General features: G+C 36.6%; 4 protein-coding genes across 5 annotated transcripts; 1 reads left to right on the top strand and 3 right to left on the bottom strand.

The window, feature by feature from the left end:
- Nucleotides 1–5656: 5656 nt before the first annotated feature.
- LOC133696472 (uncharacterized protein At2g39795, mitochondrial-like) lies at nt 5657–7945 on the bottom strand. Its single transcript, XM_062118664.1, has 4 exons — nt 7678–7945; nt 6789–7126; nt 6062–6337; nt 5657–5937 (listed from the first exon to the last, which is right to left on the bottom strand). Exons 1-3 carry the CDS (start codon nt 7846–7848, stop codon nt 6157–6159), a joined length of 690 nt encoding a protein of 229 aa, XP_061974648.1. The 5' UTR covers nt 7849–7945; the 3' UTR covers nt 5657–5937; nt 6062–6156.
- A 399-nt stretch (nt 7946–8344) lies between these two features.
- Nucleotides 8345–10701, top strand: LOC133697260 (uncharacterized). Its single transcript, XM_062119721.1, has 4 exons — nt 8345–8503; nt 8606–8882; nt 9499–9749; nt 10134–10701. The coding sequence occupies exons 2-4, from the start codon at nt 8624–8626 to the stop codon at nt 10491–10493; spliced, it is 870 nt and encodes a 289-aa protein (XP_061975705.1). The 5' UTR covers nt 8345–8503; nt 8606–8623; the 3' UTR covers nt 10494–10701.
- A 351-nt stretch (nt 10702–11052) lies between these two features.
- Nucleotides 11053–17968, bottom strand: LOC133697259 (nuclear pore complex protein NUP1-like). 2 transcript variants are annotated; one of them, XM_062119719.1, is made up of 9 exons: nt 17539–17968; nt 17118–17164; nt 16209–16327; nt 15750–15942; nt 15156–15458; nt 14982–15074; nt 14222–14893; nt 13419–13957; nt 11053–13098 (listed from the first exon to the last, which is right to left on the bottom strand). In XM_062119719.1, exons 1-9 carry the CDS (start codon nt 17837–17839, stop codon nt 11475–11477), a joined length of 3891 nt encoding a protein of 1296 aa, XP_061975703.1. In that variant the 5' UTR covers nt 17840–17968; the 3' UTR covers nt 11053–11474. The 2 variants fall into 2 exon arrangements, with proteins under 2 accessions (XP_061975703.1, XP_061975704.1); XM_062119720.1 differs by having other exon boundaries at nt 16209–16324.
- A 1712-nt stretch (nt 17969–19680) lies between these two features.
- LOC133696968 (calcium-dependent protein kinase 1-like) lies at nt 19681–24479 on the bottom strand. Its single transcript, XM_062119277.1, has 7 exons — nt 22803–24479; nt 22368–22511; nt 22119–22271; nt 21430–21545; nt 21072–21239; nt 20517–20741; nt 19681–20095 (listed from the first exon to the last, which is right to left on the bottom strand). The coding sequence occupies exons 1-7, from the start codon at nt 23611–23613 to the stop codon at nt 19973–19975; spliced, it is 1740 nt and encodes a 579-aa protein (XP_061975261.1). The 5' UTR covers nt 23614–24479; the 3' UTR covers nt 19681–19972.
- Between the last annotated feature and the right edge of the window lie 2931 nt (nt 24480–27410).

The raw sequence follows: 27410 nt of genomic DNA, 5'->3' as shown, positions 1-27410 counted from the left end.
CATCCTCCTTCATCGGGGATGTCTCCAGTGACTCTAAGATTCTCTACCACCATGTGGACTTGGGAGAGATCACTGCACTATTCACATAGAAAAAGAGAGTTGTGGTGCACTCTTCACAATCCTCTATCTCATTTTCTATGTTTGGAGCTTATGTGCCTCTCTGTTTGATAGCTTCACCTACACCAACTCTCTTTGGTGTCTTCGCCTTTCATCATAGGCGGTCGCACCCCCTTAATTTGGTGCTTCTGCAACAGCTCATCTTTCCATCCTTGCATGCATTAGAAAGATCCTCGCTTGTTGCCTTTATCAAGAGCACAAAAGACTTCCTGTTGTACAACTTTTTCACACAGTCTCTGCTCTAAGCTTCATCTGGGAACTCTTCTTCTCCTTGCATCTGTTGTCTCATTATAGTACCTCGTTGGATCCTTCAGGTACTCCTGCACAATCTGCGTGTGCTCTCGTGCAATTTTTGTTCTCCAGATTTCTCCCTATTCTTTGCTTTTTATGTTTGACAGCAGCTCATCTTGTCACAACATTTATCCAAGTCAAAATAGGGTGTCAATCTTTATCCCCTTGCTGTATTTCTCTTCTATTATCAGGGTCTTCATCAATTCTCCCTTCGAGAAATTACAGTCACCAAATCTAACTTCTTTGAAGAAATCACCACTCCATCATATCCTTGAACATACGGAACCCAACTATTCCTTTATGCCGTCATCTTGCTAGTCCTCAACAGTTTCATTACAAACTGTTACATATACAAAAATAGTACTGTGTGGATGATCCTTCAACTAAGCAAGTTCCCAGGAAAGATTTGGAGGGGTCACACTGGTCCCGCTTAAAACCCAATCTCCTAGACAGAACTTCTTAGAACGTATCTATCCACCGTACTACCTTTTTGTATATACAACCATTTGCTAGCTTTGTTGCGGCTTTCCTTTACAAGTGATTAAGGGTATCTTGGATTTATACCTAATTTCTCAACATCTAGCGAGACTACCAGTTCTTAGATTCGTCAAGATTGGTCTTCATCAATTTCCACTCTCCACCTCAAATCGTCCACATGATCGGATGTCCAGAGTATCCTAATTTTGCCTTGCTCAAGGCAATTAAAATTTCTCCACTTAGCAGTTCAACACATGTAATTGGGTAAACATGTGCACCTTCTTCTTCTTCATCTCCATCGACCACCATGATGCCCTTCAGATGCCTCCTAATCGAGTAATCTCTTTTGTTAATTCACCACCGCTTTTTTGGTCTCAAATCTCAACGATCGGACCATACCATTGCATCCGGAACAATCAAATTAGCTGGAAACAAGTCTGAAATCATCCAAATAGCATTTCAGACGGCTAAGATTTGATCAAAACAATTCTGGCCTGATGAACGACTCAGATTCAATCTCAGATCCAGTTGCACATAAGATCAGCTACGCTGGATCCTATCCCTCGGCTCGCGGCTCGGCTCCAACTCAGCTCGGCTCCATTCGACTCGGCTCAACTCAACTCGGCTCGCGGTTGATGATGTGGCAGATGGTCCCATTGTGCTGACGTGGCTGCTGACTGAGCGCCGACATGGCATGCTACTGTACATGTTGATGCCACAATTACATCAGGATGATGTCATCCCTGGCATGTCTACTGTACATGCTGACATCACAATCGCGTCATGCTGACGTCATCTTTATCCGGGTTAGTCACATAGGTCGGGTCAACTAGTATTCCGGTCGGGTCAACCCATCGGGGCGAAGAAGACGCGTGGCGCTCGTTTTAGACGTCCGATTTCGACGCTGTTTTTACCAGTGGCTTCGTCTCTTCCTCCTCTACACAATGGTATGGTCAAAACACAATTTTGACAACTTTTATTTTTGAGCAAAAATCAAACACCACTTCAAACCATATGCTCTGATACCAATTGTAAGGACTAGGGACACCACTTATCTCCACATTGGTATGATATTGTCCACTTTAAGCCTAAGCCCTCATGATATTGTCCACTTTGGTCGTATACCCAACACGTGTCCCTAAGTGGATTCAAAATATATATATCTGGAATAATGAAATACATTTTTTATATGTCACCTTGCATGCTTTTTATTATTTTCCCGTGCAATTGCTAAATCGAAGCAATTTCCCCATCATGTGTGTTCATCTAAATCTTCTTGAAGATGAGTGTTTGGTTTGAATTGCAAAGCTAAAGAATGCAGAGTTCATTTTAAAAAATTCTAAAAAACAAAGTACTGATCATATAGTCTTTGTTGAGACCATATAACGGTAAAAATCATAAAGTGATTTCTAGTTCTCGTTGCATAGCTTTTTGTCAAGTCTATAGATTAGACTTTTTCCTTCACCAATAAGCTTCTAGTGCTTCATGCATGATATTCTTGTAAAATTTGTTCCACCAAGAACTTTGCCACCTTTGGTAAAGCATGGTGGCAAAGTAAACATCCTATCTCTGTTTTTTTTTTTTTTTTTGTTAATGCAGCCAGCTGTGGGATTGGCTGTGCTGACAAACAAGCTCTACTTGTAGAAAAAAGAGAGGTTGATCATCCTCCAATAAAGAAATCCCAGAAAAATTGATTTGATTTATTAGTTATTATTTTTTCAGGGAGATGGTTATTGATGCACTTATATTTTCTTTTGTTATTTATGGAATTAATAGTAAGCGTTTATTTAGTATGATTTTCTTATTGTTATCAAATATAATCCTTAATTTGTTGTCTTAATGTAAAAACAAGGGCAAAAGACATATATTTTCCCCGAATTCTCAACTAGGTTCTCTCACAAAAATAGGTTTCCATTTGGATCTCCTACCTATCACAGCTACAATCATTAAAATTAACGAAAAAATCATTGTAATTTTAAGTGGATTTTTATTTTATATATCCTTTCTGTCCCATTTATTTATTATCATGAGACAATATCCAATATTAAATGTAGTTTTACTAAGATTTAATAAATGATAACTTGCTTTCATTTCACTATTGGATTTTCATTTTCAATAAAGATTATTTCATTCCCAAGTCTAAATTTATAGCATGGAACTGTTGATTTTTTTTAGAAAGAATATTTTCGGCATTCCAATTAATTCATATTTCGACTTTTGAGTTTCCAGAGCATCATGAATCCACGATTAATTATTCTGAACAAGTTTCTTTTGGCTTTCATCGGCTAAACCTATTTACTGAATACATAGCCAAGAATCCTATTGGTATTCTCCCTTTAAATGCAGAGCCTCAAAACTAATCACACTATGTTTGTGGAGGAGAAACCCCTTGGATGGGCTCTTGAAATATTCTTCTATCCATGTCTGTTTGTTAACTCCGACTCCGGCAAGTTAGTGCATGTGCAACTACATCCTACGCACACAAAACCTCAAACCACACATGGCTCGGCAAACACGAGATGATATGTCCACGCGCTATTAAGAGTTTATAAAATAAATATACTTAATAATGTTATAATTGTGAACTAGCACTAGATAAGTAATAGAAACAAAAGCTATGATGGAACAAATATTTCATGACGAAAAAAAAAAGTTGTGTTAGTGATCAAAAATTTAGAAACTGAACAAAATGATTTGTAGCAATCCACAGTGTTTTGTGAGGAAAGATACAGTGTTTTTGCCATATTATTTAGCTTTTCTGTTAATAAAAAGCAAAAAAAATTACAAAGTTAAATTCTCTACCAACTTAATATTAAAAAAAATCAACAAAGATAATTTTGGAAGGAAAAAAACCCATGAGTAAAAACGTTGTAGCAATTGACAATATTTTATGAGGAAAACTACAGTGCTTTTTCTAATAAAATAAAATAAAAAACCATACTGTAGCAATCTACAGTGTTTTGTGAGAAAAACTACAACGCTTTCCCCATATGATTTAGCTTTATTGTAATTATAATTCCTAACCAACTCAATATTTTAAAAAAAATCAACAAAGATAATTTTGGAAAAAATCATAAAAAAATCATATGAAAAAACACTGCTACAATTTATAGTATTTTAAAGAAAAAAATTACAAAGATAAATTCTTAATCAGTTAAATATTAAAAAAAATTGACATAGATAATTTTAGAAAAAAAAACACAGAAAAGGGGGAAAAATCATGTTAGAAACACTGTAACAATTCATAATGTTTTGTGATGAAAGCTACAATACTTCCCCACACAATTTAGCCTTATTTGTAATTGTAATTTTGAAACAGCTTAATATTAAAAGAATAAAATTGACAAAATGAATTTTAAAAAAATTATAAGAAAAAAAACCATGTGGAGAGCCATTGTAGCAATCCACAATGTTTTGTAAGGAAAGTTACAGTGCTTTCCCCACATGATTAAGCTTTATTACAAAGTTAAATTCTAACCAGCTTAATATTAAAAAAATAAAATCGACGAAGATAATTTTAGAAAAAAATATTATAAAAAATAAAAACACAAAAGAAATTGAAAAAAAACCATGCGAGAAAAAACTGTATCAATTCATAGTGTTTTGTGAGGAAAAACTTGTATTTACTTGTAATTGCAATTCTTAATAAGCTTAATATTTAAAAAATAAAATTAACAGATAATTTTAGAAAAACATAACAAAACAGGAAAAAACTATATGGGAAAAAAACATTTTAACAATCCACAGTAATCTACGAGGAAAGTTACAGGGCTTTCCTCACATATTGTAACTGTAATTTTTAACCAGCTAAATATTAAAAAAAAAAATAAAAAAAGATAATTTCGAAGAAAATAAAAAAAAAAAAAAACTATGTGAAGAAACACTGTAGCAATCGACAATGTTTTTTTTTAAAAAATTACCAAACTAAATTCTCAATAAACTCAATATTAAAAAAAAAATCGACAAATATAATTTTAAAAAATAAAATAAATAGAAAAACTATGTAGAAAAACACCGCAGAAATCCACAGTATTTTAAAGAAAAAAAATTACAAAGTAAAATTTTTAACCAACTCAATATTTAAAAAGTAAAATCAACAAAAATAATTTTAAAAAAAAATAAAGAAAAGTTGAAAAAAAAAGAAATGTAATTTTGGAAAAAGAAAAAAGGGGAAAGTTGAAAAAAAAAGCAAAAAAAAAAAACATTATGGATTATTGTTGTCATCCACAATATTTTTGAGTGTGAAGAAACAATAATTTCTCCATACCCAAATCATAAAAAAAAAACACTATACAGAAAAACACTGTAGTAATTAATAATATTTTAAAGAAAAAAAATTATCAAATTAAATTCTCAATCAGTTCGATATTAAAAAAATTTGATAAATATAATTTTAAAAAATTAAAAAAAATAGAAAAACTATGTGCAAAAACACCACAGAAATCCACAGTATTTTAAATAAAAAAAATTACAAAATAAAATTTTTAACTAGCTCAATATTTAGAAAGTAAAATCAACAAAAAAAATTTTGAAAAAAAAATAAATGAAAAAAAAAAAAAGTTGAAAAAAAAAGAGGGGGAAAATGAACAAAATGCAAAAAAAAACAAATAATTCCTTGCTTAAGCCATGAAAGTTCCTGTCCCCAGAGGATTCAAAGAATATCTGGATCATTTCCTGTCCCAAGTGGATTCAAAGAATATCTGGATCATCGTTCTTTCTTTTTTTTGAAGATTTTTGTTTAGTTAGAGTTACAAAGCTAAAGAATACAGAGTTCAATATAAAAATTTCCATCAGCTTTGATTTTGAAATGGCAAAGTGCAACATGTTATAAGATACGAAACAGGAGGGCAGTGTTAAAGTGGGAGGTATACATAGTAATAAGCTACTCGAGCAATTTGAGCCCAGAATCTTTGTCTTCTACTTCACACCAAACAATCTTCCTCTAGACACGAAGAAATTTATGAAGAAAACATTTGATCAAGCTGCAAAAGCACTTAAAAATAAGCATGTCCGAGAAGAATGTTGCCCATCTTTGCCCATGTAATGAATCACCTAATAGAGAAAGAAAACAGTTCAAACATGAAAATGTCATCTCCATGACAAAACAGCTATGATACTTTTACTTCAAGACAGAAACAGAACTATGACGCTGAAGAGTTTAGACAACACGGCTCACCAGCTAGTAATCAAGCAGATATGCCATCAACTTGGTAGCAGTCTAGCATTTTCGCTTGCAGATAAATCATTTTACGAAACCCCCTTATGACAATATTAAGAACTCTTAGCTGGCTTATTTTCATTGATGTACATGCCCACTGTTTTAAACCAACGCATAAGACTCCGGTGCTCCTTCACATACAACCATGCCTGAAGGAAATTAAACAGCTTCTCATCCACACCTCGTTCTTCAATAAAACCGTGGAATGCATCTCTCATCCTTTCATCAAGTTCCCTGTCAATGAGGGACCAATTTGTCAAAGTGTACAATCAAATCAATTAAATCGAAGTTATTCCAAGGAAATGAAGGGGAAAAAAAACAAATAGAATGGTTTCAGTTGCAGCATCCTAGTACATGCTAATGCAAGCCAATGGAAAGTACTTATCCCAAGGGAAAGGGAGTAGACAGAAGTTCCTCTAATCAGTTACATTATCCACATATCAACGAAGTTGATTCCCTTTTAAGCATCATATGCCTCATTGTTTTCCGATAGTTTAAATCAGAATATTGAGAAAGAGGGCAAACAGAAGTTCCTCTAATCAGTCACATCATCCACATATAAATAAGAAGTTGATTCTCTTTTAATCATCATATGCCTCATTGTTTTCCGATACTTTAACACACATTATTACTGAAAAACTTTTGAATGATCGACCAGTAAAGAGAAACAAGAACAGAAACTTACGCAAACTGCGGGCCACTGTATGTAGCTGTAACCTCAAGAAAATCAGCACTGTCAAGCTTTGGCCTCAAAGAAACAGAGTGAACTCCCAGTGCATCTGGATAAAGTCCACATAGAAAATGCAGAGATTTATCTTGTCCAGGCTTCGAGACATCCACATGAAGGAACAACTGATTCATGTCCTCGTCATTTTCATCGTCCTCCCCACCACCAGGTACAGCATACGCCATCCTCATTACAGAGAGTTTAATTTCCTCATTCCCATAGGTGCGAGTCAAAACTGGACCATTCCCATCCAAAGCACCTTTTACTATTGAAAACTCAGATGGAGGGTTCATTTTCTACAACAAATTCAATTTCAATCAATCAAATTAGCCAATAAAAACTCTATCACACACACTTTCACATATTTATACACATAAAACCCAATTCAATACACAACAACAAACATAACTCTAATCCGACAAACAAACATACAAGCATGTATGTGGAGACCGACACAAGCAGCTTTCTAAATTCCCTGAATTCACAAACTCCGCTCCATAAAAACAGACATGCAAGCTTGTACATAGATATAAACAACCTCAAAAACTTCAAACATTGAGGAAAAAGGTGACTTCAGCTCCTTAAATTGCCTAAAGTCACAAACTTTACTCAACAAAAACTCACAATCAAAACAAAAATAGCCAAAAATCATTATAAAAAAAAACAAGGATGGGTTTACCATTTTTAATCCAAAAAAGTAGTCAGACTAACATGTGCCACCATTTCTCTATCTAAAACCCTAAACCCTTTGTGGGGTTCCATTCAGAGCAATAACAAAAAAAGGGTTTTACTTTTTAAATAAAAATACCCAAAAAGGTTATTTTAAGTAAAGATTGTGTTTACTTACAGGAGGAGGGTTCATCTTGGAGACTTCAACATAGTGTTCTTTCAGATACCGAAGCAACAGTGTGTCCACAGAGGCGGATTTGCTTGTTGGTGGTGATGACAAGCATCTCTTACTTGCTATCATACTCCATGGCTGCCTCACGGTAGCTTCTCTTAACACTCTCTTCCACATTTTTCTTTCACTTCCTTTCAAATCAGAGCAAATCTCAAAGCTTTGTATTTCCTTGCGTAGAACAAAACGAAGAGAAAAGGAAGAAAGAACGAGGATTGTAACCCGACCACTTTTACCTATTTTTGCTTAGATAGTGGGCTTGTGAGGATTCAATTAGAGAGGGGAATTTAGTCCAGCCCAGTAGATAAGCGATCTTATTTTGCCTAAAAAGGCAATTTTATTCAGCATGGCCCAGCCCGTTGGATCTATCTGGGATCCTATCAACTCGGGACTTAGCCCATGATGCTAAGTTAAGAAAAAATCAAGTGGAATTATTACATGTTAGATTCGCAACCCTGTCGAGACTTATTTTAGGGATCGTTTTTTATTCTTTTTAATTAAAAAATAATTAAAACAAGATCGTTTTAATTTAATCAAGCTCGATTCTATAAGGACCCAAACCCGACTCGACCACTGACACCTAACATGGAGGCATCCCTAGATATAATAGGGCTTAAGCTCAATAGGCCACGGCCCGTAAAGAAAACTTGGTGTCTTTTTCAAGGGCTAGCATCAACTGTCACTAGTTGGCTCCCAATCCTGTGTCTCTCCGGTCACTCATAAATCGATCCTTGAAAAGAAGAGAAAGAAGCAGAGCAAAGTACAGTAAACTAAGGTATTATGTTACGATACAACGTTATTTCACTGAAAAAAGATGTATTAAACAGTTGCTAATTTGTGTGTTTTTGTGTCTCTGTTTGGATTTTGCTATGCACAGAGAGAGAATCTTGAAAGAATGAAACGGCAGCCACCGCCGGCGTACGGGGATGGGAGTATGAATCCATATGGAGGAGGGAGTGGACAGAGAATGAGAGGAAATACAGGGACAATGAGTAATAGTTATGGAGGAGGAGGAGGAAGGCAAGAGGGGTATTCTAATGTGGAGGCAGAGCAGCATCCTGGGTTTAAATCTTCGAAAGCTGAAGGGCAGTGGCAGTGGGAAAGAGAGTCGCGGAATGTTCACAATCAATTGCCGCCTCATGGTTTCAGTGAAGGCGAGTGAATTTTTTGTTTTTTCATGCTGTTCTTGTGTTTGATTGATGATTAAAGTATATGAGTGAATGTAATGTCTTGGTTAGAAGTTAAGGTTGTTCTGGGTTTTGTCAAGGTTGTGAATTTTTTTGAGTGGAAGATGAAGGGAAGGTGTGAATTTCTTGACAGTACAGGAATTAATGTTAAGCTATTGGAGGTATCAAATTATGGTCAAAGTTGTTAATGTTAAGAATTGAAAAGTGAAGGAATTGGTATGTGGAACTGGTGAAAGTGTCTTGTGTTTGTCCGTTTGAAGTGGTTGATGCCGTGACCCTCTCGGGTGTAGCATGGTTGATCAAAGAAAGCTATGAACTTTTTGACAATGCAAGCTGCGTTGATGTGTTAGGATTAATACTAACCTATCGAAGTTTGGATATTGGTCTGGTGGCGCACTGAAGCTTTTAAGGTTTAGAATCAGAAAGTGGAGACTGATAGTTGTATGTAATTTGAATGCTACATGCGTGAACAAGCTTTTGGTTGCATGCTTAATAACCATGGGAATTTTGTTTGTTTCTTGGAGAAAAAGAATGCAGTGTTTGGTTTTATGAATGGCTGTTCATATTTGTATTTTTTTTCCAGGTCAAGGGGGTAACGGAGCAAGATCTTACTACCATGGACCGCCACCTGATCCCAAAAGTGGTTTAGAAAACCAATCCAATAAGGAAGCTAGTAGAATCCAGCCTCGTGAACAAGATATGGAACTTGGATTTGAGGACAATTCATTGCCAATGTCTTTTGAAGGTCTTGAAAGGAAGTTCTTTGATGAAGTAATGAAATTGGCAAAGGAGCAAAGTGATGCAGAGGATGTGGAAAATGCTAGGCATAGGGAGGTGAGGCTTGCTATGAAGCAAATTTCTCGATTATTTGGTCTTGCTTTTCCCTTGTGACTATGACCGTTACAGATTTTAAATCTAGGCCGTTGAAGGGAGGAATTTCTCTGATATTTTTAGCTTGAATGACGCTTGCATGACTGCAGAAATTGAATTGTTATTTAAGCAAAGTAATTTATAAAGAGCTTATTGTTGGCTAGCATGCTATAAACTTTTCACTTTCTTGTTATGAACGGTTTTGAAATCTTTCCTCTTCCCTTTGCTTTCTAACTAATCGGTACCTGATAACTTTTGCTTTCATTGTATTTCTTGCTCAACCTATACAAGTTTTTTTTTATTATAGATTAGCTGAATGATAACCATTCAATGTGTTTGCTGCTTCAGAAAATAATTGAGATCAATACCAGATACCAGGAGAAACTTTCTGCACTTCGAGTTCAACAAGCCAATAGAAGAGAAGAGTTTCTTCATAAGGAATCACAAGCTCGATTAAGTCAGTACCAGCAATCGAGCATGGGCCACTACCCAAACACAGGTTTGCAGGATACCCGTGGCTATAGTGTTGCAGCTGCTGCAGGATCCACTGGTGGCGGAGAAACACATCGGGGTCATGCCAGTAGTCAGTTTGAGTCCAACCGCGAACGACCTCAGTATGGTGCAGGTGGAAGAGCTCAAGGAAATGAGGGTAGGGTTCCTTACCCCGAGGGCCGTGTTTACAATAATGCTGGAACCAGATATTACTAGTGATCAAACTTGAGCTCTTCGCTAGGTTGGTTACATCTGTTAAAAACAAAATGAGTTCAATTCTGATCGTCCCCTTTTTCTTCTCTTCTGTTACTAAATCTTGTTGCTGCATTGATTTTTGTTTAGTAATGTAGGATTGCTAATCTCCCTACTTCAAAGGGATTTATAGTGCTTTGCATTTTGTGCTTGTCGTTTTACACCACCAAAATCCCTGCCTGCCACTAATTTTATTTGCATCATTTTTTAGACTTGTTGGCTCCAATACCTGAATCTTTCATTATACATCAAAGCAAGATTTGATTTTTCTTAAGATAATTTTTAAACGAATTTCTAAGTTCTTAATAGAACAAAAGGTGCTCCATCCATTCTTTATTGAGATAGTACCTTGAAAACCTTAAAATCCATAGATCACAGCTAGCACTTTAGGGGTTGAATGGTTAGTGCTGGCCTGCTTGTCTGACTGAACCCGCGTGTTGGAAGGAAAAAATTTAATCGTGTTCACTAATAAACAAAGCAAGTGAGGTTATCAGAAAACATATTAAGAGAAATAAAACCATGGTTATTGTTAATACCTGATGCTCAGAACCAGAGAAGACACTTTCTTAAACAAATTGATATGATTCTCTGTTTATGTTACATGTGACAGAGTACAGCGAAAATGGTGGTGACAAGCAAATTTACCCTACTATAATCCTATGAGCTACCTCTAGTAGTAGTGCATTCTAAAATTTCTTAGGGTGGTTTGCTAAGAAGACGGTACAAAATTGCTACATAAGCCCACCTTCCTACCGACCAAATCCGTCCTGACAAACAAGAAGACTATATAAGTAAAGCAGAATCAGGCACATCTCCGGAGCCTGAAAAGGTAGGTTTACCTTTGTATAACTGAACGATTGGTGGGCAACCTAGGAAACAGCAAATCATGCTGTGTATCTCTCATCAAATCGAACAAAGAAACCAAACTTCAGCCCTGTGGTGTCTTCACCGCTTGCGCTGTGTTTTTTTTACTCTGAAAATTTTTCTACCAGACTTGTCACCACCACCTGCACCAAATGAGAAGCTTCCTCCAGCATTAAACTCCTGACTACCAGAAGCCTGAAAAGCTAGGTTCTGTGGCGCAGCCAGATTTGGTTGGCTTTCAAATTGAAAGGGATTTGCACCTGATGAACCTGTCAAAGTAAACTGATTCCCTCCTGGCGGAGTAGAAAAACCAAATAAAGGGCCAGGGGCAGCAGCAGGTTGTTGGAAAAATGCGGGAACTGAAGGGGTGGTTGCCTGAACTGTGTCCTCTGCCATGCTGTCCTCCATGCTCATTTGGTCATTATTACCAGATGGAGATGAACCAGACCTGAAGCCAGGATTTGGGTTGCCAAACACAGGCTGTGATGGAGTAGTGGATGCAGGTGAACTGAAGGGGAAAGCAGGACCAGATGAGACACTGGGGGCAAACCCCACGGATGCACTGCTGCTTGTAACAACATTAGAGGTTGCTCCAAAGGCAAACGGAGTCGAGGAAGAAGAGGATGTTGAAAATCCCATAGATTTTGGGGCCTGCCAGTTGGAACCAAAGACAGTAGATGCAGGGCTCGCGATGGAGCTAACAGAGATGGACTCTGAAGAGGTAGTAGAAGAGGTAAGTCCAAAAGAAGCACCAGAACTGAACAGTTTAGATGTAGAAGAAGAGCCAAATGTGGGACTGCCAGAAGAAAAGGCTGAACTCCCAGTCAAAGCAAAAGGAGTTGATGCAGGTGAACTAAATTGCATCGGCATGGTCTGTGTTGCAGTTCCCATACCAGTTCCAGCAGCAGAAACCTGAGCACTGCTAGCACTAAAAGGATTAAAACCCTGAGATTGATTAGTAGCAGCTGAAGTTGAGCTCCCAGCATTCAAGGTAAAAGGACCACTTCCTGTGCTTGTAAATGCAGAAGATGTAGCATTCAAAACGCTGCTTCCTGAGCTCGTAACTGCAGGGAATGTACCACCAAAAAAACTATTTCCTTTGCTGGTAGCTGCAGGGGTCTTGCCAAAAATATTATTGCCTGTGTTTGTAATTCCAGAACATGTACCACCAAAAACACTGCCAGCTCCACTAGTTGGGTTGCCAAAGCCTGGTTCTTTTGTTTTTGCTTCTGTTGTTTCATCAGTAGTAGATGGCACTGTTGAGGCTGAAGTTGATGGGACAGACCCAAATTTGGAAATAGGTGTAGCCGTCAAGGAAGGTGCTGATGCTGAAATAGGTAAGTTGCTATTCCCATCAAAGTTTGCCATTGTAAATGCAGTGGTAGGGGCATTAATACTGCCACAAGCAACACTGTTGGCAAAGACGCTGGATGAATTTTGACCAGTAAAGTTACTTGACAGTAGAGGTGGGCTGGGAGAGGAATATGAAGATGGGGTAGAAGCAAGAGATCCATTATTTAGACTTGAACCATTGGAGGTGATGCCAAATGAGAACAGGCTTCCAGTCGATGAAGTTGAAGTAGAAGGCACATTTTCAGGTGCCCTGAAAGAACCCTCATCCTTCAAACTGCTCTTATCTTCAGTTTTATCTAGTCCAGGGTCTCTGGTCACCAACTCAGTAGCACCAGTAGCAACAGACATAAAGCTGCACAATAGGCAAGTGAAAAAAGTTGATAGCCAGTAAAAATAAAGATCAGGGAAACTTCAATGTCATGAAGTTTCACAAGAAATGCAAATGCATGGTTGACATGGTGAAGGGGAAAAAAAAATGAGAACTGAAACCAATCAAGATAACATCAATTTGGTGAGCCCGGTTACAGCCAAGGTTGATTTTTTTATGGGTTACAACATCTATGAACCCACAATTTCTGCATTTAGCATGACAGCATATATACATTGACCTCACACTTTTCAGAAGTCATGACAGCAAAAACCATGCGAAAATACTAGCACATGTCCACTGACCTGAACCCCTCTGGTTTGGCATCTGATGACAGACCCAGCTTTGGGAAAGATGGGTCACTCAGGACTGGGGAAGAAAATGCAAATGGTGCAACTTTATCACCAGTTTTATTGCTGAAATGGAATGTTTGGGAGGTGCCATTCGGTTCCTTCGGCAAAGCAACCTTCTCCCTGGAGCTAAATATTTGAGGGGAAGCATTCGAGTAGTTTGGTTGGGCACCTTCATCAGATATTGAAGCTAACTTCTGGTTTACTACAGCCTCCTTATCAGTCATGGCAGGCAATGGTGTCGCTAGAGATGTAAAGCTGATGCTCTTTTCAGCAATCACAGACCCATCAATCCCTGCATTTTTTTGGTTGAGTGTAGAAGTTGATGGGGAGTTGACTTCAGAAAGAGCTGGAGACTTCTCCAATACAATAGCTTCAGCACCAATGGTTTTTCTTTCAACCAATTCAGAACCAATCTTTTCTCGCCCTTCAGCCAACATACCAGACACAGTCCGATTCCGGTAGTCATCATCATCATCAAACTCCAGAAAATCCTATGAAAGTGAAATAAAAGTAACAAGGAAGTTATGTAGAGCTCTGCACTTGAATGTCATGAATAATCAATTTGCCAATACATGTATGAGATAAAGTTAAAGTTGAATGGTGCAAAAAAGTTAGATGAAAAAAGTACTTTGATGAAAAAAAGATGAGATGATTCCAGATGATGAATGAAGAAAATATAGAAGTGAGTAAACTAAGGAGATGAGTAAGATCCAACTTAGGAGTAAATATCAAATATAACAAGATGCAACACGAACCTCATGTGCGCTCATCTGGAAAGCCCTTTTCTTCTGTTGAGGGGACTGGACAATCGTGCTCGTCACAAGAAAAGCTGTTGTTTTGACTCCAGCCACATCATTCTTCATTGAACTTGTGGCGCCCATACCATTTACTGCGGAGGCTGACTTGTCATAAGGAAGAATGGATTTGCTTGGACCATTTTCTTCAATTTTGTCTTTCATTTTAAACACGGACTCTCGTGCATCAGGTAGCGAGGTGTTGGGCTTAGCATCCAACTTGTTATTATCATTAACAATTTCTAGCAACTTTGAAGAATCAACATCCTCCAGGCTTCTAAGAGCTTGTCCCCGTAGCATGGATGGTGACAACCTGGCAGGAGACCTCTCCCTCGATGAGACCAACACATCAAGCTGCTGCAATATCTTTGATGCCATCTCACTGGACTTGGAGGGAACAGGGGTAAAAGTGGTACCATGGACATTGCTATTCGCATTATCCTTCAATGGTTCGCCCGCTAAAACTGGCTTCTCTGTTGAGGTTAGCCTTTGAGCAGCATTAGAAACCATACCATTTCCACGAATAGAAAGAGTACCAGACATAGGCAGAAGGTTAGATTTCTGACGAATTCTACGTATTGGACCGACAGATCCCATATCATTATCCAGGACAGAACTCCTCCTCTTTGTAGCCTGAAAAAGAAATAAACTAATCCAGTTACATAATGCTCAATGGAATTCTAAAAGTAGACATGATTTCAATTGATTTCAGCACTCATACCCCTTGTTTGGATCCAGAAAATCCATTGTTCTCCCATGCGTTCTGAAACGAAGATGATGGTCCAGCAAAAGCATCACTTGCCGTTCTTGCACCCTGGAAAATGAGAGAAATGTGTAAACAAACAAAATATAAATCACAATTTCAAACAGAAACAGATTTTCATATCATACCGACCTGGAGGCCAGTAGTTGCATGAACTCTGGAATATGGTGTTCGAGTCATACTGTATATAGCAAATCTACCTCGGGATCTTGGTGTCACAAAACCATTCTCAGGAAACTCAGCATGGCCAGAAGAACGTGGCGCAATTGAAATCATTGGTGATTTCGGAGTAAATGTATGGTTGGTCAGAACTGTTGGATTTTCCCTTAATGCCTGACTCTGTGATTCTAGCATTGATGGCGATACTTTTAAAGGCCTACTACGCATGTAAGATTTTGCTAGCTCTGTAGGGGAACCAACATCCTCCTCAAGGACCTGGAGACATTATAGCCACTAAATGTGAAACATGTGTAGGTTTGCATATGCACATAAATGCATGAATTCACACATCGTGTTGTTGCCCACCCTTATATTCTCCATTAAACAAGAGAATCACACCAACCCATATTTCTATGAGTCGTGGTGCAAAGCCACTAAGTTTGAAAAAAGAGCCACAGTGCAAAGCCATGGAACTATGTGCATGTGCGGGTGTGCATATAACACACAAATGCATGTGTGCACACGTGGGCAGAAAAAAGTAAGATGAAGCATGTTAAATTCCCCTACACTTGAGCTGACAATAGGTGTTGAATTAAAGCGGCCATCAAACCCATTATTAACAGGGGTAGTCAATAACTCCTTTTTGCCTTGAGAGACCATAGCTTTTGAAGCAATCGCTTCAGATTTCTTCTCTTCATGTCCAGTAGGAAAATCAACAGTCTTAGATTGCAGCAGGGCAGTCAATCGATCAATTTCAGACCTGTGGGAAAATTAAAAAAGAAAAATTTATGTCTTGCATCACCACATCATCCTTCTAAACGATTATTATCCTCGGTAATGTTATTACAAATAATATGAAAAGAAAATTCCTTGTGAAAGATTTTAACATACAGAATGACTGAGGAATTATGACAATACAAAAAAATATAAAGGTGAAGAAAGCTTCCACCAAGCATGCTGTGGAAGTTACAATATATACATTCAACTAATTTGAAGCTGCTAGAATTTGATCCTACAGTAACTTGCCTGGTAAAAGTCTTCTGCTTTAGAATTACTTCAAGTTCAGTAACCCCATCCATATCAGAACCATCACTTGGACCACTGCATCCATTGGTGGTTGCTCTATGTGTTTCAAAAAGATCCTTCTAGGAGAATTTTTCAAACAGCACAAACATATGAATCAAATTTGCACTGGGTAAATCATATTGTAAATATATATTAACCACGAGTGCAAACATATGTAGATATTGCAAATTCATCCATGAAAATAGATGAAAGTGAAGTTTTCATAACCCATAGTAGAGCATATACATTTCATTTACTCTTTGATCCATTAGAAAATTTCTAGATAACTGATTCTACATTCACAAGGAAAGAAAAGGAATACACAATTAACCACGCCCATTTCTCCCCCGTCGCTCCTCTCTTTAATCCTGCAAATTTCATGCCTAGTAATATTGTGTACCTGAAACAGTAACGGTACTTGAAAAAAGATACAACAAGTTTACCTTTTTAACTAGTTAAAGTCTCAAAGTGCACTACATCAGTTCTAAGAATCCCCTTGATCCCTTGTGTCAGCACACACACACATATATAAAGCAGAGCAGCAAAGGCATCCACAACATGCAATAACCTTATAATAAATTTATATCTACTGTATAATGAAAAGGCAGGCATGTATTCTCTCTTCATAGCTATTTCTGCAACCACCAACCCGGCCAGGATTATCAACCAATAGGGAAATCTATAATAACCACTGAACTTCGAGATTTGAACTTATTCCCTCAACTAGCAATAGACATTCTTCCCAAACCCTCACTTCCAACAACACAACCCAAAGCCATTGATAATAAAAATTAACTGTATAACCAATTAACAATCAATAGAAGGAAAAACCGAAAAGAAGCAAAGAACAAGACAAGAAATCAGACTTACTGTGGAAAAGGCTCCTTTTTGCTTATCCATTACTCCCCGGTTTTCCTCTGTTTAAAAAAAAAATTAAAACAAATTCTCTCCTTCACAGACGTTAACTACAAATTTCAATTCACTAACTAAAATATAGTTAAGTAAGGTTAAACATCATCAACAAAAAAAAATCCACTCTAACAAACAAACCCTGACCCAGTAGAGAAACCCTAATTTTCAGTTCTACTGGTCCAAAATCCCTAATTCCCAAATTTCACCATATCAAAAACTTAATTACACCAATTCCACAAAAAGAATCGAACAAAAAGACAATAAATCTCCCCTAGTTGAACTACTAAGCACTTAACTCCTCAGGAGAAGACAATAGCAAAAAGAGAGCATCAATTTTTCAACAAAAAGAGAACATTTTCACACTCGGAAGAAACACAACCTGTCCCCCGCTCCGTCTCCGGCGGCTGAGATGGAGGAGCCACCACCGGAGGCGCAGGCAGTCGTTTACGAAAGACAGAAGCGAAAAGCCTTTGGGCACCAGAAGCAATGAGTCTCTGAGCCGGATCCACTAATTTCGACAACCAACCATTACCACTCCCACTAGGGTTTCGAATTGCCGTCGCAGGACGATCATAAGGCGTCGTTTGCGTACTCCTTCGAAACGGCCTTTTTGGAAACTTCCCATAACCTCCTCCGTCTTCATACGGCCTCTCATTTCTTTCCCGAGTCACCGCCGCCATGTGAAAACCAAGAAATTAGGGTTACGGTGTAGAGAGAGACAAAAAGAGAGCGTGTGTTTTATTGTAGAGAGAGAAAAAAAAGGAGCTAAGATGATATAATTAGGGTTTTTATTTATTTGTTGAAAAGGGAGAAAGGAAAACAATATATCCGTGTGTTTATATACACAGTTACGCGCACAGTTATTTTGTGGTGGTATTTTACTATTTTAGGTCAACTACTCAAAGAAGTTATCAAACCGGTCTAGAGGGCTGATCAGTACTTTAATTTTAAAACTCGAATAAAAAAATCTAAATAAATAATGAAACCAAGTTAACTTATCAAAATTTTTAAAAATTAAAATGTTTTGATTTTTTTAAAAAAAGTTTTTTTTTTACTTTAGATTTTAACCTGTGTTCATATTGCTTGGATTGCAAGTCAACTTAGACTTTTTAGTAGCTCAACCTGAATTAATTCTTTTTTTTTTTAATTTAACAAGGATCATTTTAGGTTTTGGGTTATTTAGATGTTGAGTCAACTTGTTGAGCCGGAAAAAAAAAATTGAATAATAAAATTTAAAAATAAAAAGTTGATTTGATTTTTTACATAGCCAACATGTAATCTACTAAAAAAAAAAGGACAAGAAAGAAAAAAAAAATAATTTTGGGCTGAATCGCCACACGCACATTACCTAAAAAAAAGGAACGTCGAGACAAATTAAATGACACGGCAGAATCGTGATTACAACCATCAGAGTTAGCCACACGTGCTACTAAAAGACAACGATGTATCAACAACTTTTTCATTTTTTTGTTATTTATACAAAACTAAAAATGTCCTTAGAACTAAACAATAATAATAAACAAACAATTAAGAAATTATAATGTTCTTAATACAAAAATATAGCAATTTTATAGTTTTTATCAAATATGAAAATACAAAAATGTTCTTGTGCACAAGGAATTGAATTATTTTATTAAAGAATTATATTAATAATTTTATTATGCATTAAAAAACACAGTTACTAAAATAACCTTATATAATTCTTAAAAAACATTTATATCATGGTAAAAAAATCTTCACACCCTCAAATAAAAAAAAAAACAAAACCAAAAACAATATAATAATTATAGTAATGAATAATTTTGGAACAGAATAATATCACTGGGGGGTTAAGTTTTTTTTTTTTTGGGGGGATAATGCTACTAGAATCGAGGAGGTAGTGAAGAAGTGCAACTTGGAAGCGTTCGCGCACTGGAATAATATTCAGAATATATTTTATAATTGAGTCATTAAGTCAAAAACTAGCATTGCTTATACTTAAATAAAAGCCAACCTTTAAATCAGTTTAAACAGGTTAATTCAAATTAAATTGAATTAATTTAAAATGATATTATTTTAATTTAAAATAAAATTAAAATATCAATTTAAAAGAAGAATATTTTTTAAAATTAAATCAAGTTTTGATTAAATCATCTAAATAACTTCCACCCATTATTTTTTTTAAACCTTGAACAGGCCTAGACAGGCTAATAACACTGCCCCTGAAAATGTAATTTTGGCACCAGGAATGGAAGAATCATAATGAAAGATAAAAATTAAAATGGCATTTTAATTTCGTGTTTGGAATACTAATTACGAACCAAAATGAAATTAAAAATTTAATATCTATGTTTTATGATAAACAAAAAAATAACAATCGAAAAAATAGCCTCATCAATAAGAGTGAAAATGGTTTTAAGCTAAGATCTAAGCTGGCATGTTGATTCAAGTTAATAATTTTTCTAAAAAGAAAGTCAAATCGACGTTGAAAAATCAACAATTTTGACTAGATCAAACTAGTCAGATTGACTTCTAAAACCCATAAAGAAAGAAATTAATGCATTTCTAAGGACACCAAAATGTTTTGCCAGCATATTTGGGTTCTGGAGACATAACCACAAAGGAGCATACAAGGTTTCTTTCCACCTCAAAACTATTATAAAGATTGTAAGGTAGATACCACCCATAATGGAGAACTCAAATGAACAATGAGTGTACAGAGTGAGGCCTGCCTGCTTCTCACAGCGGAGCAGCTAATGCTCTTTACTGTACAACCTTAGTCCCTCAAAAGAACAAACAAAGAATTAAACAGAACCTCGCCATTGCGTCTGCAACTATAGTTTGAGGGCTTCTCTAAACTTAATGCTGAAACTATGCTCCAGGCCCTTCCTAGCAGGACTAGCTACATTTCCCTTCTGCATCATGGCCACAAATTCATTGTAATCTATGCGTCCATCCTGCAAAATTTACACGCCATCGATGATTACAAGCTCAGCATGCAATATAGTTTGGAAAATAGACATCATAGAATACTTTATATGCGACGTATATGCAGTATAAGATGCAACGTAGGAGCATCTTTATCACAAAATCCAAATAGCATATCCGCTCTGCCATTCGAAATGTCTCCAAACCAAGAAAGAAAACTAATCCGAGTGGAAACATGAGCGGACCAAGTTGTATTCACATTAAGTTTATATAGGACCATGAATGCCTCTGCAAATCAATCATCAACGATCCAGCAACCTACAGACGTTGCAATCAGGCATTCACCAATGAGGTCTTTCACCCCTTTCCATCATTTTTCTTGTCAACATCTCTTTCCATCCTTAGTTCAGTTCAAATTGAATATTATAAAAGAGATGAAAAGATTCTTACATTGTCCTGATCAACTTCTCTGATCATTTCTTCCAAGCGAACATCCTCCCATCCAAACTCCTCGCAAGCTTTTTGAAGTTCATCTGGAGTAATGTAGCCGCTTCCATCCTTGTCAAAGTACGAGAAAGCTGCAAATAGATGGTCATCTCTCTCAATTTTGTTTAAATGAAGTGTTGCAGCAATGAACTCCCCGTAATCAATTGTGCCACTATTGTCTACATCAGCCTGCAATTTAAGAATACACAATAGATTAAACAGTTTTAGAATATAAAATATCTTCCATCCTTTAGAAATTTGTGCGATTCACAATAATAATCTAACTCTTCTACAAACAATGAAGCACACCAAATCTAGACCTAAATCATGTGAAAGGGATGAAATAAGTTATAGCAGTATTTTTTTTCTCGGGTTGACAGTATAAAGTTCATAGTTATTATCCTGAAAAACTTCAAGTTCACATTCAGAATATTCCCCTTCGTATGCTCATTTCCTGTCAATACAAAGTAGTTATTTTCCTGGATCAAAGATTGAATCAGGACTTCATTCGATACTCACTGCTTGCATGAGATCATAAATTTCAGATTCCTTAAGATTAGCTCCAAATCTTTTTAATCCAGCCTTGAGTTCTTCAAAAGTGATATGACCACTGCCATCAGTGTCTATCATCTTGAACATCTCCTTAAGGCCAGCTATTTCTTCTTCGGATAGAGTCTCTGCAATGACCTGAAAGAGGAAAAAGAAAATCCATCATTCTCTATTCTTAGAAACTTATAGTTTAAATTCCTGAACAAGAATGTTGAAACATCTGAAAAGAGTTATTTCAATTCAAGATATTAAGCACTTCCCAGCTATCTTTTATTCAAATGCTTCAAGGTTCATTAATACATCATTTCTTGCACATCCGGAGACTTACTCTAAGAGCCATTTTCTTGAACTTGTTCATTGCAGAAAATTGCTTCAGGCGACTTAATACAGCAGAATCCAGAGGCTTGTCAGGAGCTACACCATCTTCTTGCACCCAAGGGTGGCCTGCAAGGAGTTTGGTCCACAAATCAGTGTTGAAAAAAAATCCTACATGGATAACAAATGATTAGGTCTTCAATTTTTAACTGAGTTTTTTTTTTCTTTATATTAAATGAAACGAGAAACAGAAACCATTCAATTCTTGTTCAGTAAGAGGTTTGGTACTTATTTTTAACTATTGCAATCTTTTCTTGTTTCTGTCCTTAACTCTCTTGCTTGATAATAAGACTCTATCAGCACTGTGGATAACTAGGGGAGATGAGGCTGAATGACTCTTAACCACCACATCAAGGATTCATAATTTTAATAATCTCATGGAAATATCAATCACATCAGTACAATTTCTGTCGAGGATTTAATGAAGTACAACCTTTCTGAATGCAGACTTCTCCTTCATTCAAAAGACATGAAACCTATGTATAGGGACTGCCACATGTCATGCACTAAAGCTCAGAGCTATCAATTTTTTTATTGGGTAAACTTTGGCAGTCCAGTATTTCATTTCTTTTTCATTCAAGCAATGATCAAAAGTAGTAATCGGTAGTTCACGATGTAAGAAAAAGAATAATCAGGACTCACACAGAACTTCATGTGCAGTTAAGCGCCTTCTGGGATCTCGAATAAGCATTCTCCTCACTAAATCCTTAGCGCTTTCAGAGATACTAGGCCAAGGGTCTGATGAAAAGTCAAGATCACCATGGAGTACCTGTTCAAATATCCCCTCCTCGTTCTCTAGATAACCGTGACAAGCAAAAAAATTAAGTTAAATTTAAATCACATTTAGAAAATATGTGGGAATAAGAAGCTAGCAAATGACAAAATCCTTACCAGCCCAAAAGGGAGGCACTCCACTTAACAGAATGTAAACGATGACCCCAGCACTCCAAACATCTGCTTCAGGACCATAACGCTTTTTCAGAACCTCTGGAGCGACATAGTATGGACTTCCAACCACATCGCTAAATCTCTCTCCTGGAATTAGAACCGTCAATTTTTCAACTGAACTCTTTAGATGATCAATGATGAGGTCAAGTTTTTCATGAACATTTTTATATGATAATGGAGACGAAGCTATTGGCTGAATATTCCAGATATAACATTTTCTGGTATGTGTGTTATTTAAGGGCTTGTGATATACTTAGTGATTAGACATATGATTATAGAAATTAACCAGAAAGTTGTCAATTAAAACAAAAGGATGGTAGTGAAAGTACCACAAGATCTATTCCAGTAGCAATTGTAATTACAAAGATAAGACCATACCTGGCTTGAAGAATATTGACAAACCAAAGTCAATTGTTTTTAGAAGTGAGTCCTCTTTTTCGTTGACAAACAAAAAGTTCTCTGGTTTAAGATCTCGATGCATCACACCCAGTGAATGACAAGCTTCAACCACTCCAACTATAGTTCGAGTAAGCTTAGCTGCCTTTCTTTCAGTATAATGCCCCCGCTGAATAATCCTATCAAAGAGTTCACCACCAGCACATAACTCCATAACAACATGAACCGCCATCGCATCCTCATAGGCCCCTTTAATAGATATAACATTTGGGTGGCCAGCCAAATGGTGCATTATCTGAATTTCCCTTCTCACATCCTCCACATCCTCATCAGTTAACAGCTTCCTCTTAGCAATCGATTTGCATGCGAATTCTTTCTTTGTTGCTTTCTCTACACACAGAAATGTTGTCCCAAATTGGCCTTGTCCTAGTTTCTTTCCCAGACTATAGAACTCCTTTAAATTACCAGCTTGGGTTGTCAGAACATACTCGGTCCTAAGCCCAGCACTAGATACCCTTTTCACTTGGAGGGGTTTCTTAGGTTTTGCAGGCTCTTCTGATTTTACCGGTTTCTCTGGTTCTTCAGGTTTCGGCATGGTCATTTGTTCTGGGGGTTTGCTTTGAACTGGCAAAGGGGATTCAAGTTCTCTAGATGCAGCCTCGTGCTCATGGACAGACTCCCCATTGGTCTGAGACACCGAATCATCTGGCGATCGGTTCCGCCACATTGCAGCGGATACAGATTGGAAAAACCCATTTCTGGAAATGCTCGGTCCTACACAAGTATTACCCATCTATCCTGCACTCAATCACTTCTAAGTTCTAACCACTCCCACTGATTTCAACACCAAGATCTAATCCTATTGACCATACCAATACAGCACAGATGTTTTAAACTTCAAAATACTAAACAATATGCCCCCTCAAAAATACCCAAATGAATGCTTGAACAGCAGCAGCTTATGAAAAAAGATGTAGTAGCAAAGTTGAAGCAGCTATCACCACAAATTCTTGAAATTCTCTGCTTATAAAACATTTATCAAATTGCAAATACAAGATGATTGACCTTCATTCAACAAATCACAGTGAAGATTGGAACTTTTCAACAAAATACAACAAATAAAGAATTCCTCAAGCAGTCAAGCCTTCTCGATCAATGACTAAATCCACTACTAATACAACAACAAACCCTATACTTATTAGATCAGATAATAGTTATTAACAAGGAAACAGCTCAAGATTCAACAACCCAAAAACAGAAATCAACGAGACAAACTCGACCCTTATAAAGGAAGTGGGTCAATAAACAGAAAGTTAAGATCTTGACCAGAGTTAAGCATAGTAATTGTTTTACCAGGTATATTGGCTGGGAAAGAAGACAGAAAAGGAGGCATGATAAAGAATTATGACTTTGTTTTTGGTGGGCTAGAATCCCTTTGTGTTTGGTTCGTGCAAAAGTCTTGCCTTTTGTTTACGGGTAGAATTTCTGGCATGGTATCTAAGCGGAATATAATAAGCAGACAGGTTCGGGGGTTGCTGTTGTGTTGTGTTGTGTTGTGTTGGGTTGTGTTCGAAGTTAGGACCATCAGCTAAAATCACGTAGTTTTTGGTAGCGGATTTTCCAATCCCAACCATTGCGGTTGATCTTTTTCGACTGAGGTTTTGTCGGGCTCCCGCTTCAACTTCTTCTTTTATTTATTTAATAATTACCATACAAGGCTTGGGATGTGGTCAGATTCAGGATTTGAGTTGTGGGTTGGTAGTCATATTTTAAATTAATTTTTTTACTTAAAAAGACTTCATTTAAAATAAAAATAAAAAAATTTCTTTGAAGTAGATTAGCCAAGTTTTGCTTAGATTTAGTTAAAATCATACCATGGATTAATCTATCACCTTATCTTAATTTAACCATATCAATTTTTAATTCAGTTTAATTTAAACTAGATTTTAGCCAGCAATTCACTAGCTTAACCAACTAAACTAATTCGAACTTGATAACCATGATTTTGATCGGGATGAGATTTTTCCTTTTCTCTTTGTTTGAGAATGAGTGTGTTGTTTTTCTCTATCTGGGTTTGCAAGGCTATAACTTTGACTAATTGGGTGTATGGTGCATCAAAAAAAACCTCAACAAGATCGTCGTGTGAAGGAATGTGACTAGCCTTTTCTCAACTGGTTTCCAATCTAGAGATGTAATTGTTGATGAAAGAATTGAATTGAGATTGCTGGATATGTTTGAGACCCATTGGGTTAAGAACATAGGCTGGGGATCTAGTTGAAAAGAAATATACATATTGGATACTGATTTGAGACTATCCCTTCCCCCTCTTGCTTTATTTTGCAATTTGCAAGGTTGAATTGTGGGCAAGAACAACTTGAATTTGTACATCTCGACTCAAAGAACTCAACTTTAAGGCCATGGTCGTTGAAGAAATAATGGCCATGGTGCCACCACGATACATTGTTTTTTCATGGCTACAACTTTCATGGCTCTATCCTTCTACAGATGGAAGAAGTTATAAAAAACAAGATGCTGGTTGACCCAACTAACTTGAATCAGACTAGATCTTATAACCATGTGTCGAGAGTTCTTCATCAAGAGAAGAAAAGAAAAAGGTTTTGGAATCATGGAGCTTGGGCTTTTCGTGTTTCTTTTGATGTCGTGCTCATCTTAGGAATGTCCGCAGTTATACAATCAAGGTTAGTATACAAGATGAAAGGATAGTGTAGTAATTGTTATTTTTTAAAATATATCTTTTTAAAAAGATATTAAAAAAAAAAATTCTTAAAATTTAATAAAATTTTATGTTGAACGCATTTCCAGGCAGTCTTGAACACAGCCACTGAAAACTGAGTGAATGCCAGGGCAGCTGACTTGCTAGGAATCAACAACGAATACATGGAAGAAACACCAACAATGCTGAAAAAGGTTTTGTGGCAAGAAGCTGCTAAAATTGAAGGATGAAAATAGCAAGGAGGCTGGTGGGCGGAACCAAACACCAATACAACACTAAAACCAAAGAAGGTTGACTCGTGACTGGAAGACCGGTTTTATTTTTAATTTATAATGAATATTGACCTAGTCAAACCTCGACGACCGTTGTCCTTCAACAAAATAAAACCTTGAGATATTTGATCCAAAATGAAGCCGGAGAAGCACTCAAATCGCAAGAAGGAATCGGCAAGTGCTGTTAACGTTCACTGTAAACTTCGCATGTTCTTGACCGAGCCTTTCTCCATGCCATGAGCAGGGTTTGATAATCATGCCTTTCTTCACCCGAACCATAAATACTCAATTCATTTTCTCTCGTGTTTCTACAATTATAGACTTAATTTCAAAACTAATCTAAAAAAAAGTAAATTCATGAGTAGGGTTTATTTATTTTTACAAACAGAAGAGTGTTTTGTTTCCTTCATTTTAACCAAGTTAAATTTAGATTGAATTTAGCCTAATTAACCATGTACTGATGAAGTATATTTTATATAATTCAATTAAAATTTTAATTCCAGGCAGTCTGGGTCCCAGAATTTACTAGTCAACCTATTAAATCAATTTAGATGTAAGAAGCTGGATTTAAAATAACAAAAGGGCAAGTTGAAAACCCAAACACAAGAAGAAAATCCTTCATAATTTCTCATACTACCGTACAAAATACCTCACACTCATAAATTACTCTACAGAAAGTTATCAAAGGCTATAAGACATCAAAATACAGCCAGCACAGTGTGCAGGTTTCATTCAAATCGAATAACTACCTCTGCATGCGCCCTTCAAATCAAATCAAATCAATTACCACAGCATTCAGATTCTATCCTGTCATTTTCCACTTGTTTTCCTCTCCTCTATTAGATGCTTGAAATTGTTTTTTTTTTTTAACATATTAAAATATTTTTTAAAAATTTTCAATTTATTTTGGACAGGACACATCAAAACAACACAAAAAAAAATAAAAAAATTAATTCAAAGAAAAAAAAATTACTTCCAAAATTTTAATGAAAAGCAGTTAACTTTAATTTCAAACTGGGTCATGAGCTGAGGCCTCGCATCCTGTGGGACGCAGCTTGCCAAATTTGCCACCTAGCCCATCGGACTACTTTAAGGCATGGTCCCACATCACAAGTGACATTGAAGTAAGCCGAAAAGCTTCTTATTCGGACCCATGTTAGAAAACTGACGGGAACATTGACTTTGAGGACAGTTTTGCATAGAGATAGAAAGGAAAAAATAAACTATCCCTACCAGTACACTTATTTTTCTTGTTTAAATCAGTTTTGAAAATATTTATCAATTTCAGCCTGATTCAGAAATCAATTTAAAAATAAATTAATACCTATTTAATTTAAAAATCGATAAAAGATATTATATTGACCCATTAAATCAGTTTTGGAAGTAGGAAATTGTTGAAAAGGGTTAAACAAAGCAGCTCAAGAGGGATGATATTATATTGGGAGAGGAATGGGCTCCTGGATCATACAAAGCAATGCCCTTCGGCCGAAGAAAGCATCAATGCTAACTCACCTCGAGACGAAGAGAGATCATGAGCTTTAACTGAAGTGCTTCGAAAGAAATGTAAACAAAAAGAGAAAGAAA

Source organism: Populus nigra, chromosome 6, assembly GCF_951802175.1.
Source record: "Populus nigra chromosome 6, ddPopNigr1.1, whole genome shotgun sequence".
Taxonomy (NCBI): domain Eukaryota; kingdom Viridiplantae; phylum Streptophyta; class Magnoliopsida; order Malpighiales; family Salicaceae; genus Populus; species Populus nigra.
This window is presented reverse-complemented; position numbering and strand designations above follow the sequence as displayed.

Bases quoted from the DNA above. Each gene is read 5' to 3' on its own strand.
- LOC133697259 (XM_062119719.1), bottom strand. From the start codon at position 17,839: ATGGCGGCGGTGACTCGGGAAAGAAATGAGAGGCCGTATGAAGACGGA. The intron at 15,075-15,155 runs GTCGGTATGATA...CTCATTTTCCAG, and splicing joins ATGCAACTACTGGCCTCCAG to GGTGCAAGAACGGCAAGTGA. The intron at 13,099-13,418 runs GTCAGTGGACAT...CCTATTGTGCAG, and splicing joins GCCAAACCAGAGGGGTTCAG to CTTTATGTCTGTTGCTACTG.
- LOC133696968 (XM_062119277.1), bottom strand. From the start codon at position 23,613: ATGGGTAATACTTGTGTAGGACCGAGCATTTCCAGAAATGGGTTTTTC. The intron at 21,240-21,429 runs GTAAGTCTCCGG...TTCCTCTTTCAG, and splicing joins TCAAGAAAATGGCTCTTAGA to GTCATTGCAGAGACTCTATC. The intron at 20,096-20,516 runs GTAAGAATCTTT...TAAATTTTGCAG, and splicing joins GAGAAGTTGATCAGGACAAT to GATGGACGCATAGATTACAA.
- LOC133697260 (XM_062119721.1), top strand. From the start codon at position 8,624: ATGAAACGGCAGCCACCGCCGGCGTACGGGGATGGGAGTATGAATCCA. The intron at 8,883-9,498 runs GCGAGTGAATTT...TTTTTTTTCCAG, and splicing joins GCCTCATGGTTTCAGTGAAG to GTCAAGGGGGTAACGGAGCA. The intron at 9,750-10,133 runs GTGAGGCTTGCT...TTGCTGCTTCAG, and splicing joins AAAATGCTAGGCATAGGGAG to AAAATAATTGAGATCAATAC.
- LOC133696472 (XM_062118664.1), bottom strand. From the start codon at position 7,848: ATGTGGAAGAGAGTGTTAAGAGAAGCTACCGTGAGGCAGCCATGGAGT. The intron at 7,127-7,677 runs GTAAGTAAACAC...AATTTGTTGTAG, and splicing joins CCAAGATGAACCCTCCTCCT to AAAATGAACCCTCCATCTGA. The intron at 6,338-6,788 runs GTAAGTTTCTGT...CCTCATTGACAG, and splicing joins TACAGTGGCCCGCAGTTTGC to GGAACTTGATGAAAGGATGA.